The sequence below is a fragment of the Silene latifolia genome, chromosome 11, assembly GCF_048544455.1.
Source record: "Silene latifolia isolate original U9 population chromosome 11, ASM4854445v1, whole genome shotgun sequence".
Lineage (NCBI taxonomy): Eukaryota > Viridiplantae > Streptophyta > Magnoliopsida > Caryophyllales > Caryophyllaceae > Silene > Silene latifolia.
In genome coordinates, this window is record NC_133536.1 from 4,933,671 (window position 1) to 4,950,062 (window position 16,392).

The 16,392-nt window shown below is 35.3% G+C and overlaps 3 protein-coding genes across 3 annotated transcripts; 1 reads left to right on the top strand and 2 right to left on the bottom strand.

Annotated features, from left to right (window-relative positions):
* Positions 1 to 327: 327 nt before the first annotated feature.
* LOC141610738 (heterogeneous nuclear ribonucleoprotein 1) lies at positions 328 to 6,542 on the bottom strand. Its single transcript, XM_074428985.1, has 4 exons — positions 5,983 to 6,542; positions 5,099 to 5,325; positions 3,272 to 4,466; positions 328 to 899 (listed from the first exon to the last, which is right to left on the bottom strand). Exons 2-4 carry the CDS (start codon positions 5,318 to 5,320, stop codon positions 886 to 888), a joined length of 1,431 nt encoding a protein of 476 aa, XP_074285086.1. The 5' UTR covers positions 5,321 to 5,325; positions 5,983 to 6,542; the 3' UTR covers positions 328 to 885.
* A 2,234-nt stretch (positions 6,543 to 8,776) lies between these two features.
* On the bottom strand, positions 8,777 to 10,647 carry LOC141612787 (serpin-ZX-like). Its single transcript, XM_074431539.1, has 2 exons — positions 10,282 to 10,647; positions 8,777 to 9,651 (listed from the first exon to the last, which is right to left on the bottom strand). The coding sequence occupies exons 1-2, from the start codon at positions 10,645 to 10,647 to the stop codon at positions 8,827 to 8,829; spliced, it is 1,191 nt and encodes a 396-aa protein (XP_074287640.1). The 3' UTR covers positions 8,777 to 8,826.
* Positions 10,648 to 12,631: 1,984 nt separating this feature from the next.
* On the top strand, positions 12,632 to 14,956 carry LOC141610746 (uncharacterized). The gene is made up of 3 exons (XM_074428996.1): positions 12,632 to 12,755; positions 13,818 to 14,031; positions 14,729 to 14,956. The coding sequence occupies exons 1-3, from the start codon at positions 12,699 to 12,701 to the stop codon at positions 14,806 to 14,808; spliced, it is 351 nt and encodes a 116-aa protein (XP_074285097.1). The 5' UTR covers positions 12,632 to 12,698; the 3' UTR covers positions 14,809 to 14,956.
* The last annotated feature ends 1,436 nt before the right edge of the window (positions 14,957 to 16,392 follow it).

A 16,392-nucleotide genomic window follows, 5' to 3' on the forward strand; every position in this document is an offset into this window, starting at 1 on the left:
AATGACCTGAGTTCAAATCCCGTTAGCAACATATTGTCCTTGTGACTCCCTATACAGTATACACCAAATGTCGACAGGTAAACACAGATGCCCAAGGGAACAAGAAGAATCGGAGTAACATATCATGCACAACTGCACAAGTAGTTTTGTACTCTAGACAACTACTTTAAATGAACAATATTCATGGACCCAATACATGATAATGGCATATGGCAAGTTGGCAGCATGCCTATATATCACCACAAATTCTCATTTTAGACGGGCGTTTTTCGTCTGAAATTGAGACGGACAAAATGAAATAACACGAGAAATAGTAAAAGTGTAAAATTTCAGCAAAGCCATTTTTACTCCCATGTAAAAGGTCTTTACATCAAATATTGTCCAGACTAATTATAGAACATTTATTCATCAGAACCCTAGTTGGATTCTTTCAATTGTTTCACACTAGCAAAAATCAACAACCAAATCAAAAACCTACTAAACAACGAGCAGCGGTTCGCCATAATAGCTATTACATCACAAAAACAACCTAGGTACCGAAAATTGAAAGATGGAAAAAAAAAAGGGATAGTAAGAGTATATAAAAGAAAAGGAAAAAAAAGGGTAGTCTATCCTTATCAATGCGTCTCACCGGAGATGCACGGTACAACCTCTATATCCCGGAATCTGATTTTACACCTCACTCAAAAACCCTAAAATGATGACTCAAAAACAATTAACCCTTACAACTTCTATCGCTATGTAATCTTCAGGACAGTCACTCGAGGCAGTTCTCTACGTAACCAATTATGAGCTCAGATAAGGCGACTAGATTTGTCGTGTTCACCTGATTTGCCAGATTGCTCCATCTACAGTACAGTAGTTTCCTTACATTAGGCCTTCTTTCTAGCTAGGAAGTCCTGTCAATGAGATAAAAAAAACTTATTTGAGATTCATGCTCCATTTGTAGTTCATTAAGCTGCTTAAATTAAGCGAAAGGTACAGGCACATTCCAAGGACGATACAACAACATTAACAACATCACTCCAGTGTCGAAAGGACACCTGCTGTCCTGCGCATTGTAAGGGGGTTGAATATACGAAGTCTTACCTTTGTGATAACGGCAAAAAAGGGTTGTTAATGGATGACACATGAATATTACGTCAATAATTGCATAAAAAAAGCGAGAATACAACAACAACATTACCCCAGTGCCTCAATGGCTCCCGTAAATTGCGGGGTAAGGGCGGGGGGGTGATTTATGCAACCTTGCCCTTGTGTTAGCAACACAAAGAGGCTATTTCCGAATGACCCAAGATGAAAATTGCGTCGAGAACTACATGTTTACTGAGGCCATGTTAGATGAAGTCGCATAAAAGGATAAAACATAACCATTATGTTAATTTGATGAATTGACCTAACACAAATTCAACATAACCATTTTCTATTTTTTTTGCATTTTTGAGGTATGCGTTCACCCATGGACGGTTCTAAAGGATGACTCATGTCAGCCGACCACAAATCATTTTGGGATTAAGGCTCTGATGTTGTAGTTGTTGACCTAACACAAATTGTGTCGAAAATTACAGTAACGTGTTGTTACTCCACAATATAAGATGGGCAAAAGGTTCAGCGAACCATCTTTTTCAGTTCGTCTTGACCAAAAGGCAGAGAATAGTGAGATTTTGATCCACCAGAAATGAATATGTTGGAAGTGAAATAACTAGGTCTCTACAACTCTAGAAGTCTCCTGCTACAGAATAAGTTTCGATGGAAACACTTGGATACAACGTGCTAAGTTGCTTACAAGATAGACTGTGCTGGAAAGTAACTCTTCGAGCTTATTAGTAATCACTTGCAAAGTTTTTCCAGCAAGAGTCTAATGTCCCTGACTCGCAAACTATGCAAATACTTTTAAAAATGCTCTGATAGCCTTAAATACACTACAAATCATGGCCCTAGGTCTGTAATCCTTCCACCAAATTACGTCATCTACAAAGCTTTTGAAATCTATATATATACAAGATGGCGAAAATACACAAATAACAGACCTATTGGCCTTCGCCTTCAGAGAATAGCGACTGCGGGTACAAAAAAAGCAGAAAGTTTAATGAGATGTTCTTTATTCCATCATGTTCCAAGCCAAAGAATAGTCCGGGCTGTTTATCTACGTGAAGAGTTTAATCTACGCACTCTAATGTAATGCCCTTGTGAAGTTGAAAATTAAATAATTGGCAAATCATCAAAAACCACAAGACAACTTGACCGAAACAGCTGTGACACATACTAGTACTTTCCTACAATGCTTTACTCAAAGGGCCCATATCCTAATTGATGCAAAGTACGCCAGATAGGTAAAGCTAGGAGACACTTGACAGTCGGATAAATAAACTCCACACAGCAAACATGGTGAAAATACTTGCTATTCAATGTTACATTTTCTCCCACAAAAACAACAGGAAAGAGAGACGTATCCCGCAAGTGAACTACCTTGGTCATTGCCATCCAAATCATTTGGATGATCTAATAGGTCACTGACATTGATACACTGATAGTTAACTCTAGGTTAATATTGTAACAAGAAAAGGAGGGTACTTCTGGAGTGCACAGTCAACTAGGCAGTGTCGGGAGTATCATACATAGTTATGTTCTCAGAGATGATGTTCGATAAACAAAAACAAACAAAGAACAAAGCATGAACATATTTCAGAAATCTCAAACCATGTTCTATATCTATTCACATTAACAATAAAGTTCACTCGCTTTTTCCCTTCAATTCAATCTAAGAAATAGATGGGTTCCCCTATTATTTGATAAAACCACCATTGCACGATGCATGCTATCAAGGAGGCCATCATGACTTATTTCTAAATCATGCAATGATTGTTAAAAGGATGGTATTTGTTGTTGATCCGTTTTTCCTGGTCCATTGTTACGTAATCCATTTTGGGTGTCTCGGTCATTGTTTATCATTCCATTTTGGAATGCTGTAATGCGTAAATTAATCATTTTGTGTGTGTAACTGGCTAAAGGTACAATCTAGCTCACTTGTCCTCCAAAACCAAAGTATGTGACCCCTCTATGTTCTCTTGGCCTTTGTGCAAAAACACAGGTGAACAAATGAATATGACGGAGGGAGTCTAACTGTATAAGAATTAAGAATGGCACCAAGTGGTACATGTTTATTTCTACATCATAGACCAGAGATTATGCTCAAAATTTTAATGCATAGCAGACGGGAAACTCATAATATTAAGTATACTAGAAGAAACATCATAGAGTAAGAATTTACCTCGGTTTGACTGCCTCATATTAACACTATAACCACCAGCCAAACTAGCAGACCCTTTGGTAGAGATGTCTGAACTGCCATTTCCAAGCCCATAACTGAAAGAACCAGAACCGTCTCGTTCCAGAGTTCCAGCTCTCCAACTAGGGTCTCCATAAATGGAACCACCATCATATAAGTCTGCTAATGGCCCATCAAGCCCACCATTTGATGAGGAGTAATTTGATGTTAGGCCTACATTACTTCCATTGTTTCTCCCATAGCCTCCGCCACCTCCCAGATTATAGCTGCTATCAGGCCCAATATAGCCCAGATTCCCACCGCTGCCACCAGCATTTCCACCGCCCTGGGCGGAGATTTGCGATGGACTCCAGTTCACATCGCTGGTTCCAAAGCCTCCTCCGACGTTACCAGTACCAGATCCCATAAAAGCAGCCGAAGTAGAAGAGTTTGTGCCATAATTCAGGCCTCCATTCCCCCATAGGTTCCTAGATGAACTGAAAAGAGACGAGCTTCCTCCATTTCCTCCCTCGTAGCCGATCGGATTGCCAAATCTACTAGAGTTGCTAACATAGTAGGGGTTCAAGCCCCGTCCATAGCTAAGGCTACTACCGAAGTTGGCATTGGGCCCATAACTAGCATTTAGCCCTGGCTCAAAATTCAGGCCTACTCCAAGCCCAGAACCATATGGAGGGAAGCCGCTTCGACCACTTGCAATCGGACTGAATCTACCATCCATTCTAACTCCATAACCTCCAACTGCCATTGGATTATAGCCTTGGGTATAGCCATTGAACAAACTATTGACTCTATTAATTCCATAGTTGAAGCCACCACTTGGGCTACGGATTGGGCTAGGGGATAGTTCTTTTGGGACAGCACGCTTGACCTCGACCATTTTATTGTTTAGTTCATGAAAAGTTTTGATTAAGACCCTATCTACTGCCTCTTCTGAGTCATAAGTGATGAACCCAAAACCTCTTGGTCTCTGAGTATTGTGATCATACATTACGACAACGTCTGTGATTGTCCCAAACTGCTCAAAATACATTTTAAAATCATTCTCAGTTACAGTGGAAGCTAAACCTCCTACAAAGATCTTCCTAGTGCGGCCTAGACCTGGAGAGCCCTGCACGCTACCGCTGGTTCTACTAATAATACTCTGATCATCCCTAGGAACAGCCTTCTTTGCCTCAACCTACAGTTAAAAGACAAAATCAGTGAAGACAACACAATAATACATTGAAACACCTAGAATGAAGTCCGACAGTGAATTGATCAGCTAAAGGGCATTAGCCAAGGTGTTGCATTAGATTAGAGTCTCGAGGTTTTGGAGGCCCAAATCATCTCCGAATCCCCTACCGACAGCTAGGGCAATCTCTTTCGGGGTGCTGAAGGCAATTTAATGGGTTGACCCCTCCCAAGTTTGATCTTTTCATTCACAAGAGTCAGAAAGCGAACTTCTGACCACTTGTTTAAGAGATGAGAGCCCTTACCACTCACACCAACCAACTTTGGTATCTCCGAATTTTTTTATATTTAGTTTATATGTGAGTGAAAATCAAGTATTTCATAATGGCCCACTCGGTGAATTTTCTCATACATTTCAATGAGCAGAGATGTTAGAGTCAAGTACATGGTTTTTGGGTTGACTATTTTAAATCATTAAGAATGCACTTGATCAACCAAATAACGTGTTTCAAAAGTTCGGTAATCAGCCTGTCTAGCAATTGTGACATTAACATTCATACAAAATACGTATCCGAATGCAATTTACATAATTAGAAATCAATGCAACATGAAGAAATTCTAAAGGCCAGAAGCAATTACCAGCCTTCCATCAATGTTGTGTTTCTCTTGGATGACTCTATCAGCAACAGCTGGGTCAGAGAACACAATGAATCCAAAACCACGAGCACGACCCGTAGCTCGATCCTTCATGATCACAGCCTCAATCACCTCACCAAATGTGCTAAAATACTCCTTGAGACGTTCCTCATTAGTCTCCCAAGAGATTCCACCAATGAAGAGCTTTCCAAGGTCAGATTGCATATTTCCTACACCCCAAAATTCGATCTTTCAACTAATCTCACATAAATCTCCTTATTCCACTAGCTAAATAAATCAATCCAATAATACAAATCAACAAAAAATACATCAAACGCAATGTAGGGAGTCGGATGTACGCAAACTTATCCCAGTGCCTCAATGGCTCCCGCAAATTGCAGGGTAAGGGGGTCGGATGTACGCAACCTTACCCTTGTTAGCAACACAAAGAGGCCGTTTCCGAATAACCCAACAGAATTCTAGTAATTATTAATTCAAAGTAGTTGAACTAATCTTCCAAACACATTTCTACCATTGACAGATTGAAATCATAAACAATATATGTAATCAAATACAAATATGAACACCATATCTTATATGCTTATCTAATTAGAATCATACGAACCACCCACATCATAAATTACAAAATTTGATATTACAATATTTAAACAAATTGCATTGGATCCTTGATTGATCAGCCAAAATTTCTCATGATTTATTGATAACATAAATTCCTGATTTCTAATTACTACAGTCAAATTCATCAGATACCCAGATCAATAAAATCAGTTAATTTTACAAAGATCAAAAACCCATATCACAATCATGGATACGAAATCATAATCATAATCGTAATCGAAATCGAAATCATAATCAAAAGTACCCACCTAAGGGAAGAAGACCAAGATCTGAAAATTGAGAGATGTAATGCTTAAGATCTGATTACAATACTGTTTGAGGATATGTTCAGCATATCCTCTTCAATACATACACAAAAATGAGACAATTTAGATGTGTATATATATGATTATATAATTATATTTATATTTATATTTATATTTATATAATTGTTCTTCCCTTTTTATTACAGTTAATTAATTAATTTTAGTTCATCAAAATTCAAACTTCGATTGAAAATGTAAGAACCCACAAACAGCTAAATCATCAACTTAATCAATTTTATCAATTTTCTTCAATACATGATAAAAATCACTTCTTTTACATTTATTTCTAAATTAAAACAAAATTCAAAAAATGGGTGATTTAAATTATTGATTAAAGATGATAAAAATTGATGCTTTTTTTAAAAAATTTAATCAAAATTGCAATCAATCCCTTGATTTTTTTTTTGTGTTTTTAAGGGTGTGAGAAATAAGTTTGAAAAAGATGGAAATGTTGTTATAGAGATAGAAAGAGAGAAGATGTGAAAGAAAAGAGATTTGATCTTGTTTTGTTGATAAAATTTTTGATAAATAAAAAGAAAGAAAGGGAAGAGAAGGAAGTAATTTGGTTGTGTTTGTTTGTGATGGTGTTGTGTTCAACAATCAACATGCATCTCTCTATATATATACTTATGGGCAATTTGGGTGTAATACTATATACAACCACCCATAACTTTGCATTTTGATCATACTCTCTATATAGTCTTTTATGATCTTTGAAAGTCACTATTGTTACCTATTTTCTTAAGGCCCAACTCTCATAATTCTTGATTCTATTGTGGGAAAGTCATGAATAATGTGGTAAGTTGTAGGAGTACTTGTGTAACTTTTTGGCCCAATTTGTTGGCTCTTTTTTTTTTTAGGGTAAGAAAACTAGGTTGATTCTAGAGAGTAGGACCAACTTATCTCATCCTTTTGAATAAGGGAGATAAGTTGAAGCCACCGGCTATCAAACCATCTCGAAAGAGTTGGACAAGAATGTCAAATAGAAGCCATGAAGTCAGCAACCTTGTTGGCTCTCTTGGATGGTTTGACTTGATCTGGTAAACAGGTTAATCAGGTTGGGTACGAATCGGGCATGTTTAGGTCGTGTTATTTCGAATTTGCGAGGATTGGTCGTTTCGGCTTCAAGTCATTTTTTTATTCTTTTATTACCAAGTTGTTTAAGGATAATAATTTGCGTGCAACAATGACAATAAGGTCAGGTCATATTGTGTCAGATCAAGCCGAGTCCTCAGTTCAGGTGTCAGGTGAGTTAATCAGGTTGGATCATTTAGGTCTGGCCCAATTTTTCCAAGTGTATTCACAAGTCACAACTCTTCTATAAGACAGTCTTGTAGAGTTGTAGTATATGACTAATCTAAAAAGATTCAGTTTATTGTCAAACTTTCATTTAAGTCATCTTAACATGTATCCTTATGACACATTTTAGAAAGCAGAAAAAATAATAGTCCTAATTTGATCTCTAGATTTATTAATATATTTATTTTATTTTGCATCCCTGATATGTTACAATGTTAATTAAAGAGTAACATATTTAAATATGTAAGTAATTGATATAAATTATCAGGTTATCAAAATAAACATTATTTTATATGTGTTGGCCTTGTTGTTATTGGGTTAGTCTGTTATACTCTTACTATTTCGGCATTTGTTTAACTTTACTCTTTGCACAAAGACAAGAAAAGAGGAGAGAATCATTTGTGTTTGCTGTTATTGGATGACAAGTGAATAATAATGGAGTGAAAAATCAAATTACTCATTAAAAACATTTTCGTGTTTCAATTTACACTCGTAAACAAATTAACGAACCTCAAAAATATAAAATAGGTAAATAAATCGCCGGAACGGATGGGGTGAGAAGGCTTATTCATCAATCTATTCTAACGATTCTATTGTGGGAAAGTCATCAATAATAGTAGTATGACTGTATGAGTACTGCTTGTACAACTTGTTGGCCCAATTTGTTGCCCCTCTTGATTGGATGGTTGTCTCATTTCTGTTCCTTTTTTTAGGAAGTGATGAAATTTTATCTTGATAGGTATATTGAATTTTGGTGAAAGGAAAGAATGGAGTATTAATGGGGAATAAATGATTTGAGAGGTCTATATACAATATTTGAGAAATTTGTAGGTGGAATTGTGGATGTGTGAAAGAGGTGTATTAGGTAAATTTATTTTATTGATTCCATAGGTCAATACATGGTTTGATTAGTCAATTAGTTTAAGGCTACGTTTTTTTGGACTGAAACTGTTTAAACTGAACTGAACTTAAAAAAGCTGAAATGAACTTAACTGAACTTAATTGGGAGCTTTAGTCAATTAGTTTAAGGTTTCGTTTTTTTGGATTAAAACTGTCTGAACTGAACTTAATAAAGGTGAACTGAACTGAACTTAATGAAGCTGAACTGAACTGAAATAACAGTTAATTTGTGAAAAAAAAGGTGAACTAAAGTGAATAGAGCTGAACTAAACTGAAATGAGCTGAAATTAAGTTCAAAAGAACAAGTCGTTTTCAAAGTAAACGCATAAACAAATAATAATCTGCATCATAAATATACTACTAATATATAACCATTAAGGTAAATTAATATTCCATTCAATAATCTAGTGTACTAATAAAAAAAAAACTTATAAGTAGAAAATAACTTAACGAAGTTTATTTCTACTAATCATAGTAACAAGGTAACATCATTTATGAATGATGATTTATTAACAGCCAAAAAACACTACCTCAAATCTCTAGTTCAATAATTAAACGAATAAACGGGTCGGGTCTAAATAAAACCGTCTATTTAGGGTTGAGCATCGATCCAATAAAAAGTATAGCACCCGAAAAATCTTCTCGGATCATAAACATAAACGGGTGGTCCGCCAAAAAAATTATCTTAGGTGGTTCTTCAACAATTGGTGTGCATCCATATGCGACATCATAAGCAGAATAACCCACGGCTTCCGTCCCATGCTCATTAGTTTCGACTCGACACCTATGAACAACATCATTTACGTAAAGCGGGTCGGAACCGTCAATAATTCCCGAAAAATCTTTATTCATTGCTTCAAACGGTAATGTCAATCCCAATTGTTTCATAGTCCCCTTAAGACGAAGGTCGGACACAAGATTAAATATCGGGATGGATATTCGCTTGAGCTTGACCCGGTCAAGCTTGAATCGACCGTCATTGAACATATTTTGATCAATTTTGATGTTTTCCATAAGATTTGGCAACCCATTGATATCATTGGGAAGGAAAATATACATTGAGAACTCCGTTGTTATATGTCTGGATCCTCTGTCCCATTTCTGTGGCACGTAAGTTGCACTTCTGTATGGCATTTTTAGAACTTGACATTCTTCAAACATACCATAATTAAAGTGTTTGTAACTTTGGTTCATAAATGGGACTTGAATTTTGTCACCATTAAGAAGATTAAATTCATCAACTTTTGTGTTTTTTTTGTAGAATTTGTGTTCCCAAGTTCCTTTGAAGTACAATGCATTAGCTAACAATAAAACGGTGTCGTTTCCGATACTTTCTCTTGTAAGAACTTGTTTGATCAATCCCTTTGTTTGCTCTTTTGCCCATGAATTTACTTCCTTTACCACTTCATCAGCCTTTCAAATTAACAATTAATATGAACACAAGAAATTAATGAAATTGCTTCATATCAAAATAAAATAATACGAAATATATCTGTATAAGTACTTGTATAAGGCGGTTTTACATAGCTTTATTGTAATCTGTGTTTTCTAAATAACTATATTCAAAAACAAATATGAGTGATTATGTTTGAATCCGTTTTACACTATCTGCGTGTAAAACCGCTTCATACAAGACTTATAGTTAGAACATTAATTAACGATCTACTAAACAACCTCGTATCACTTCACTTGTCATTAAGGTTAAATTAGATTGCTTCAATTCAATTGAACAAAAAACTAAACAAATTAAAAAGCAAAAAGTTCACTTCGATTATTATTCGACTTGTACAAATCACGATTAATTAGCTAATGGAGTAATTATCAAACAAAGATAATAATCAAATATATCATGGAATTTTATTATGAGACGGTCTTACCAATCAAATCAATCTATAAACTCATAAACGGATTCACAAACAAAAAATATGGTTATGTAACAAAAAGTTAGTTTTACCCTAATTCTTATTTGAGACCGCTTTATATAACAATTTATGAATTATTGATCTTTTCCAAAAAAAAAAGAAAGAAAAAAAGAAATCATACCTGATTCTTGAAATCAACTGCCCTAGCTTCAGCATTATGAACATCCCTCAATACCTTGTGGAACAAGTTATCCAAGGAAAAGCGTTGATCCAACCACAATGCATTAACATAAGAGATAACCGGTCCATCACGGTCTTCATCTTCGGAACCCTTTAAAACACCGGCTAATTCACGTGCAGCCGTGTTCAATTCTTCCAGGTTAGCATGTCCAAGAGACCTAAGCAACTCCTCTAACGTAGAATTTTTCGCTCCTACGGCCAAGATTCGAAGCACAGCATCAATCGATGCTGGGGAACAAACTACGCTCCTGTTGTTAATGAGACCGTCTTTTATGAGAATTTTTGCGATTTGGGTCGTAAAATCCATGTCTATTTTTTTGTACTTGTAATGCTTGGTTGTGGGAAATTCTTCTTGTATGATGGTTGTTTTGGAACTAATTAATTAATGTGTGTAAATATTATTACATAAGTCGTTATTTATAGTATAAAGTAGACTTTTACTCTCGTCGTAATTAGGAAACTAAATACTATTCCCTTTATTCCACTGATATGTTTACACTTCCTTTATTTTGTGAAGGGAAAATAAAGAAAGTATAAACTATCACTAAGATGAAGGGAGTATGAATTACCTTACTTCTAATTCCGAATTACCTTACTTCTAATTCCGCGCGCTTCTAATTCTAATAATATCACTTTCCTAAATCTTATACTCCGTATTACTTCTAATATACGGAGTATTATTTTAATAATATACGGTATAACATACCATATTCGGTCTCTCGCACATTAAACCATGTCATTCAACGACCATCCCCAAGCAGAAGGTCGACCTAATCGGGTCACCAAATTTTTTTCTCTTAATCACACCTTATTAATTTTGACCCACTTTCACCCTCCCAAGCAAAAGGTCACGACCCATGACTGTCTCAAGCAGAAAGTCACCACTTTAGGTCACCCACCCATTTTTTTGTTTACTTTGTTGTCCTCATTATTTGTGTCCAAGCAATTAGAAGGTGACACCTACTAGGTCACCAAATTGACCTCTTCTACTTCAAGGTCACCAATTGATCTTCAATTGACATCTTTTACTTCAAGGTCATGCTAATGTGGTGCTTAATTATAAATTAGTAAGACCCAATAAGGTCATGACCTTGCTTGGGCATGGTCTTAAGTACGAGTTATTTTGGTTTGGTCACTTTCGAATTGTGACAATTACATCTGTTCTATGCACAATGAAATCTTTAGCTTTCGTGTATGGCCATTTGCAATAAAAAAGACATATAAACGGATAATAATTGGTTTAATTCACATGAATAATTAAAATTATACATTTATAGGAGTCGTTTGGTTGCCTCGATAAAACGTAGGCATTGGGAAATCCCATGAATTGAAAAATCAAGACTTGTTTGGTTGACATATTTTTTGTAAAATGGAGGAATTCTAACTTCCTAGGAACTTCCAATGCCTACATAATGGGGGAATTGACTTACCTAACCCCCTCTAGGTAATTGAAAGTTCCGGTGGAATTAGATTCCTACATTGATAACCAAACAAGTTTTCTCAAATCACATGAATTCAATGTAGGAACTTAATTCCTATGAATTAGCTAACCCCCTCTTAAAATAAGAAGAACAACGGTTTAATTCATATTCTCTCTGTTTCCGTGAATAGTTTATAAGTGTAAACTATTGATTGGGATGAAAGGAGTAATAAGCTGAACTTTAAGTAACCTGTTCTCAAAGCAAACCAGATGACCGGCTACCTGTTATTCAAGTCATTAATTTTCAAAGATAAACACATAACCAATACGAGGAATAATTAATACTCCCTCCGTCCGAGTAATAATTAATACTCCCTCCGTCCTAGCCAATTGTTGTCCTTTGATTTTGATTTTGGCACAAATTAAGTGTGAATGATCAAATTATAGGACAATCCAAATTAAATTAAATATTATCTTTGGGCTATTTTCTTTCTGGACGAGTACTTCGTTATAGGACGATCCTATAAAAGAGTTAAAGTTGATATTATTTAGGGTTTTTCTAATGTGTGCCCTTAGGGCACACATTAATAAACCAAATAAGGGAAGATTTACAACATATTCTCATGATAAATGCAATTATTAACCTAGTTTTACCGTAATTAGTGAGAATATTCTATGAATCTTTCCTTATTTGGTTTATTAATACGTGTCTTAGGGCACACGTTAGAAAAACCCATTTATTTATTACTCTTTTCGTCCCGTTCATTTTTTTGTTTATTTTATTTTGGGTGTTTCTGTTAATTGTTTATCTTCCTATTTTAAAAATGTCGTGCAATTTGAACTTTCACACTCAATTTGGTTATAATATTCAGTGCTTCTATCCGAACCCCGAGACGTATGCACCAAGAGTGTTGAAGGGTGAGTATCTCCCGGAGGACATGGATGCCAATATTCATGCCACAGCAGCTATCAATCAATTCAACAATCTTACGCAGGTTTTATTACTCCTGTTTTTTTCCTTATAAATGTCAATTCTTACATTTCGAAACATACGTTTTTCTCTTTAATATGCCTCAAAATATATGATAGAATACCCTGAAAGGTATTTGAAATATCTTTTCATAAGAGGCTTAATGATAATTGTATTAATTTTGAAGTTTAAAATTAAGGGACTCATCTAAAAAATGACTAAATGAAAATGTCATATGAAAAAAAAAACGGAGCAAGTAAATATGATTGTCACATTGACATTGTCTTGTTTTTAATGCCTAAGTTGAAAATTCCTAATAATGGGTACAAATTTGACTCGTTTAGACTCTGTTTTGTAAAATTAACTAAAAAGATAGCAAGGTGACATTTAATTTCAAGTAACCTACTTGCCAAACCCTTGCAACAGAATAAGGTAATTGAAATTTTGATCAAATAAGTTATTTTGGTCAAATAAGCTACCTAAAAAGCTAAAATGGCCTTAGGCTCTGTTTGGTAAAACTAACTGAAAAGGTAGCTGAAAACTGGAAAGCTAACTGAAACCTGAAAATGTAATTGATAAGGTAGTGGCGAAAAGCTAATCGAAACTCGAAAAAGTAATTGATAAGGTAGCTGGAAATTAGGAACTGATAAGGTAGCTGATTATATAAAAAAATGTTTGACAAACTAACTGAAAAGCTAATTGATTTTGATGAAATGACGTAAAAGATATGATAATTATTTAATAGTACAGATTTAAAGGGTAAAAACGGAAAATCAAATCAAATCAGGTACCTGAAATCTCAAATGCTACCCTAGGTAGCATTTCATTTCAGGTAGCTTATTTGGTGAAATAAGCTACTTGCCAAACGCTTACAAAAAAATAAGATACCTGAAATTTTGGTCAAATAAGCTATTTCGACCAAATCAGGTACCTGAAATGCCTTGCCAAACGGAGCCTTAGTCTAATTTTGTTCTCGAGTAAGATAGTCTACTCTTAAGGATTATGATTATCTTTGTTTACATAAAATAACCAATTCAGAAGACAAATTCTAGAATAAGACAATTTCTGATTGCGTAAGCTTTTGTAGAAAGGAAAGCTCAAGCTAGAGACGGTAATTAACTCCGCTTGCTATGCCCTTGACCGTGATAACTTCTTCTACATAATGTTTTACGCCATGGACATGGAGTCGAACACTCAAAGTATATATCAAGTTGGCATGGCAGAGCTTGGTGGACAGCCATTACTGGGTTTACTGAGAGATTATCTTAATGAAAAGATTCTTGCTGTTATATCTCTCAAAGGTATTTCGATCTTTAAATTTAGAAAAAATAATTAACATAACTAACTTGAATTTTTTGGCTAATTGGTATTTATTAGCAAAATAATTAGGAAGTTGGGGTTGGCTTGAAACTATTTAGACTTATGATGTCCACGTCATCAGTTTAATTTTTTTTTCCAATTTTTAGGCAAAGCCGCTAAGTTTCTTAGCGGCTTTGTCTCTTTGTCATTTTTTTGATAATAAATGTCATAAGCTTATGAAAAATAGAGAAATAAGGAAGCCGCTAACTTTCTTAGCGGCTTTGGTGGTTATTCATTTCTAGAATAGGCTGTCATCAGTGTTAGAAGGTGACGGTTTTTGAAAAAAAAATGAATAGTAAAGCCGCTAGGTTTCTTAGCGGCTTTACTATTCACTTTTTTTTTTTTTTTCAAAAAAAAAAAAAAAAAAATTTAAAAAAAAAAAAATTAAAAAATTAAAAAATAAATAGGTTTCTTAGCGGTTTACCATAAAAACTGGAAAAAAAAATAAAAACTGATGACGTGGACATCATAAATCAAAATAGTTTCAAACCAACCCCAATTCCCTAATTATTTTGCTAATAAACACCAATTTGCCAAAAAATTCTAACTTTGAACGATGTTGGTTGTTCCATTAGGATACTAATTTTAATTATACGCGTGATATCAAACTCTCACGTATTTTAATTTTTGATTTTATAGGGACTAACTATAATTCAACCGTGAAAAAGAAGAAATATGTGTCATCACTAACAACGGGTTCAAGTACTCTTGAGCGATAAAAGTTATGGCACGCGCTGTTATATCGTCTCTCAACGGGTTTCAACGTGCCAGGCGTACTGTTTTTGGTCTAATTAGCTATTTGAGTAGTCGAAGTCTCAAAGACATTGTTTCGATACAAACATTTTGTTTTCAAATCGTTCTTTCCTTTGTTTATTACGAGGAAATCTATCGTTGATGATTAATCGAGCATAAGCAGTTCTAGCTAGCAACATGTATCACACATGTCGCGGTATATATACAGACTCAAATATTAAGCATAACCAATCACAGAGTATTATTGCTGGTTGATGATGATTCAGAGAGCGAAACTCCGTAAGGGAAAAGCACGTATTCGACTGGATCCTCCTCACCAGATTGGACGCCTGATGCTCTACTCACACGGTAGTGTCCTTCGTTTGGAGCCCTAGACTTTATTGAATCCCGAACCCAGTACACGTTGCGTGATCCACTATCATCATACCCTGTTACCACTACTCCATGACTATTTAAGTCTTTGCTTGCATCCGCTGCAATCGAGTACACTCCGTCTGCGTCCTATACAAAACACAAGAACAAAGTTGGAATTTCATTTGGGTCGAATCAATCGATTTTTTTTTTTTTTTTTAAAAAAAAAAACTTACGAGGGAATTCATTTGGGTGGAATCGAAAAATATAACTCCGGCACCAGGCGAAATGTCCAATGCCTCGAGAATACGGACTTCATTATGATTATTCGAGTAAATTCTTCCAACTCCGGTTAGATTGAAAATTCGACAGCCCGGAATTCTTTGCTTAGGATCTTGAAAGGTAGCCTCGTAAATTCCGGACCCATAATCTTGTTCTAGACTTAATCCATTGTCAATGATCCAATTATAAGCATCCTCCATTGGTATCGAATATGTGGTCCTGCTTGGATCATACTTGGGTTTAATTGTTTGTCGATATAGATTGTCGATCAGCTCTTGCTTCGACAATTTAATCCTTTGTCGATTATGCGTTATTGCATATAATCCTTCGAGCGTATCGATCACCACATGTACCCAGCAAAAATATCCGGTTTGTTCTTCAATTGGCCAAAATATCGGTTCTTCTTGGTTATGCCAATCGAAATACCTCCTGATTAATCTAGCGGACTCATTTGAATCATCTCGGTTTTCTGAACCATTTGAACCGTCTCGGTTATTCGACCCATTAGAACCATCTGACCCATTAAGTTCATGGGAGTGCTGTGACCCATTAGATCCTTCCGAGTGATGTGACAAATTAGATCCGGTAGGAGCCACATTAGTAGTAACCGGACTATCCTCGTCATTTGCCTAAATAAATGAATAAATAAATCATTAAATAAATGTAAAATCGCTAAATATTAATCATCTAACGATAAAACGAGCAACATATTATAAATGTAATCGGATCATCTGACCCTGAAGATTATCCATGATTCCAAGAAAATTGTTTATGATTTCCAAGAACACGAATTACGGTGTGAGACGGTCCATTTTTATACAAGATTATTCATTTACTACTAATAAAAGAGTTATTTTTTTACGCAAAAAAAACCGTCTTATAGTATAAAACCGTCTCAACTCTCACGCAATATAACT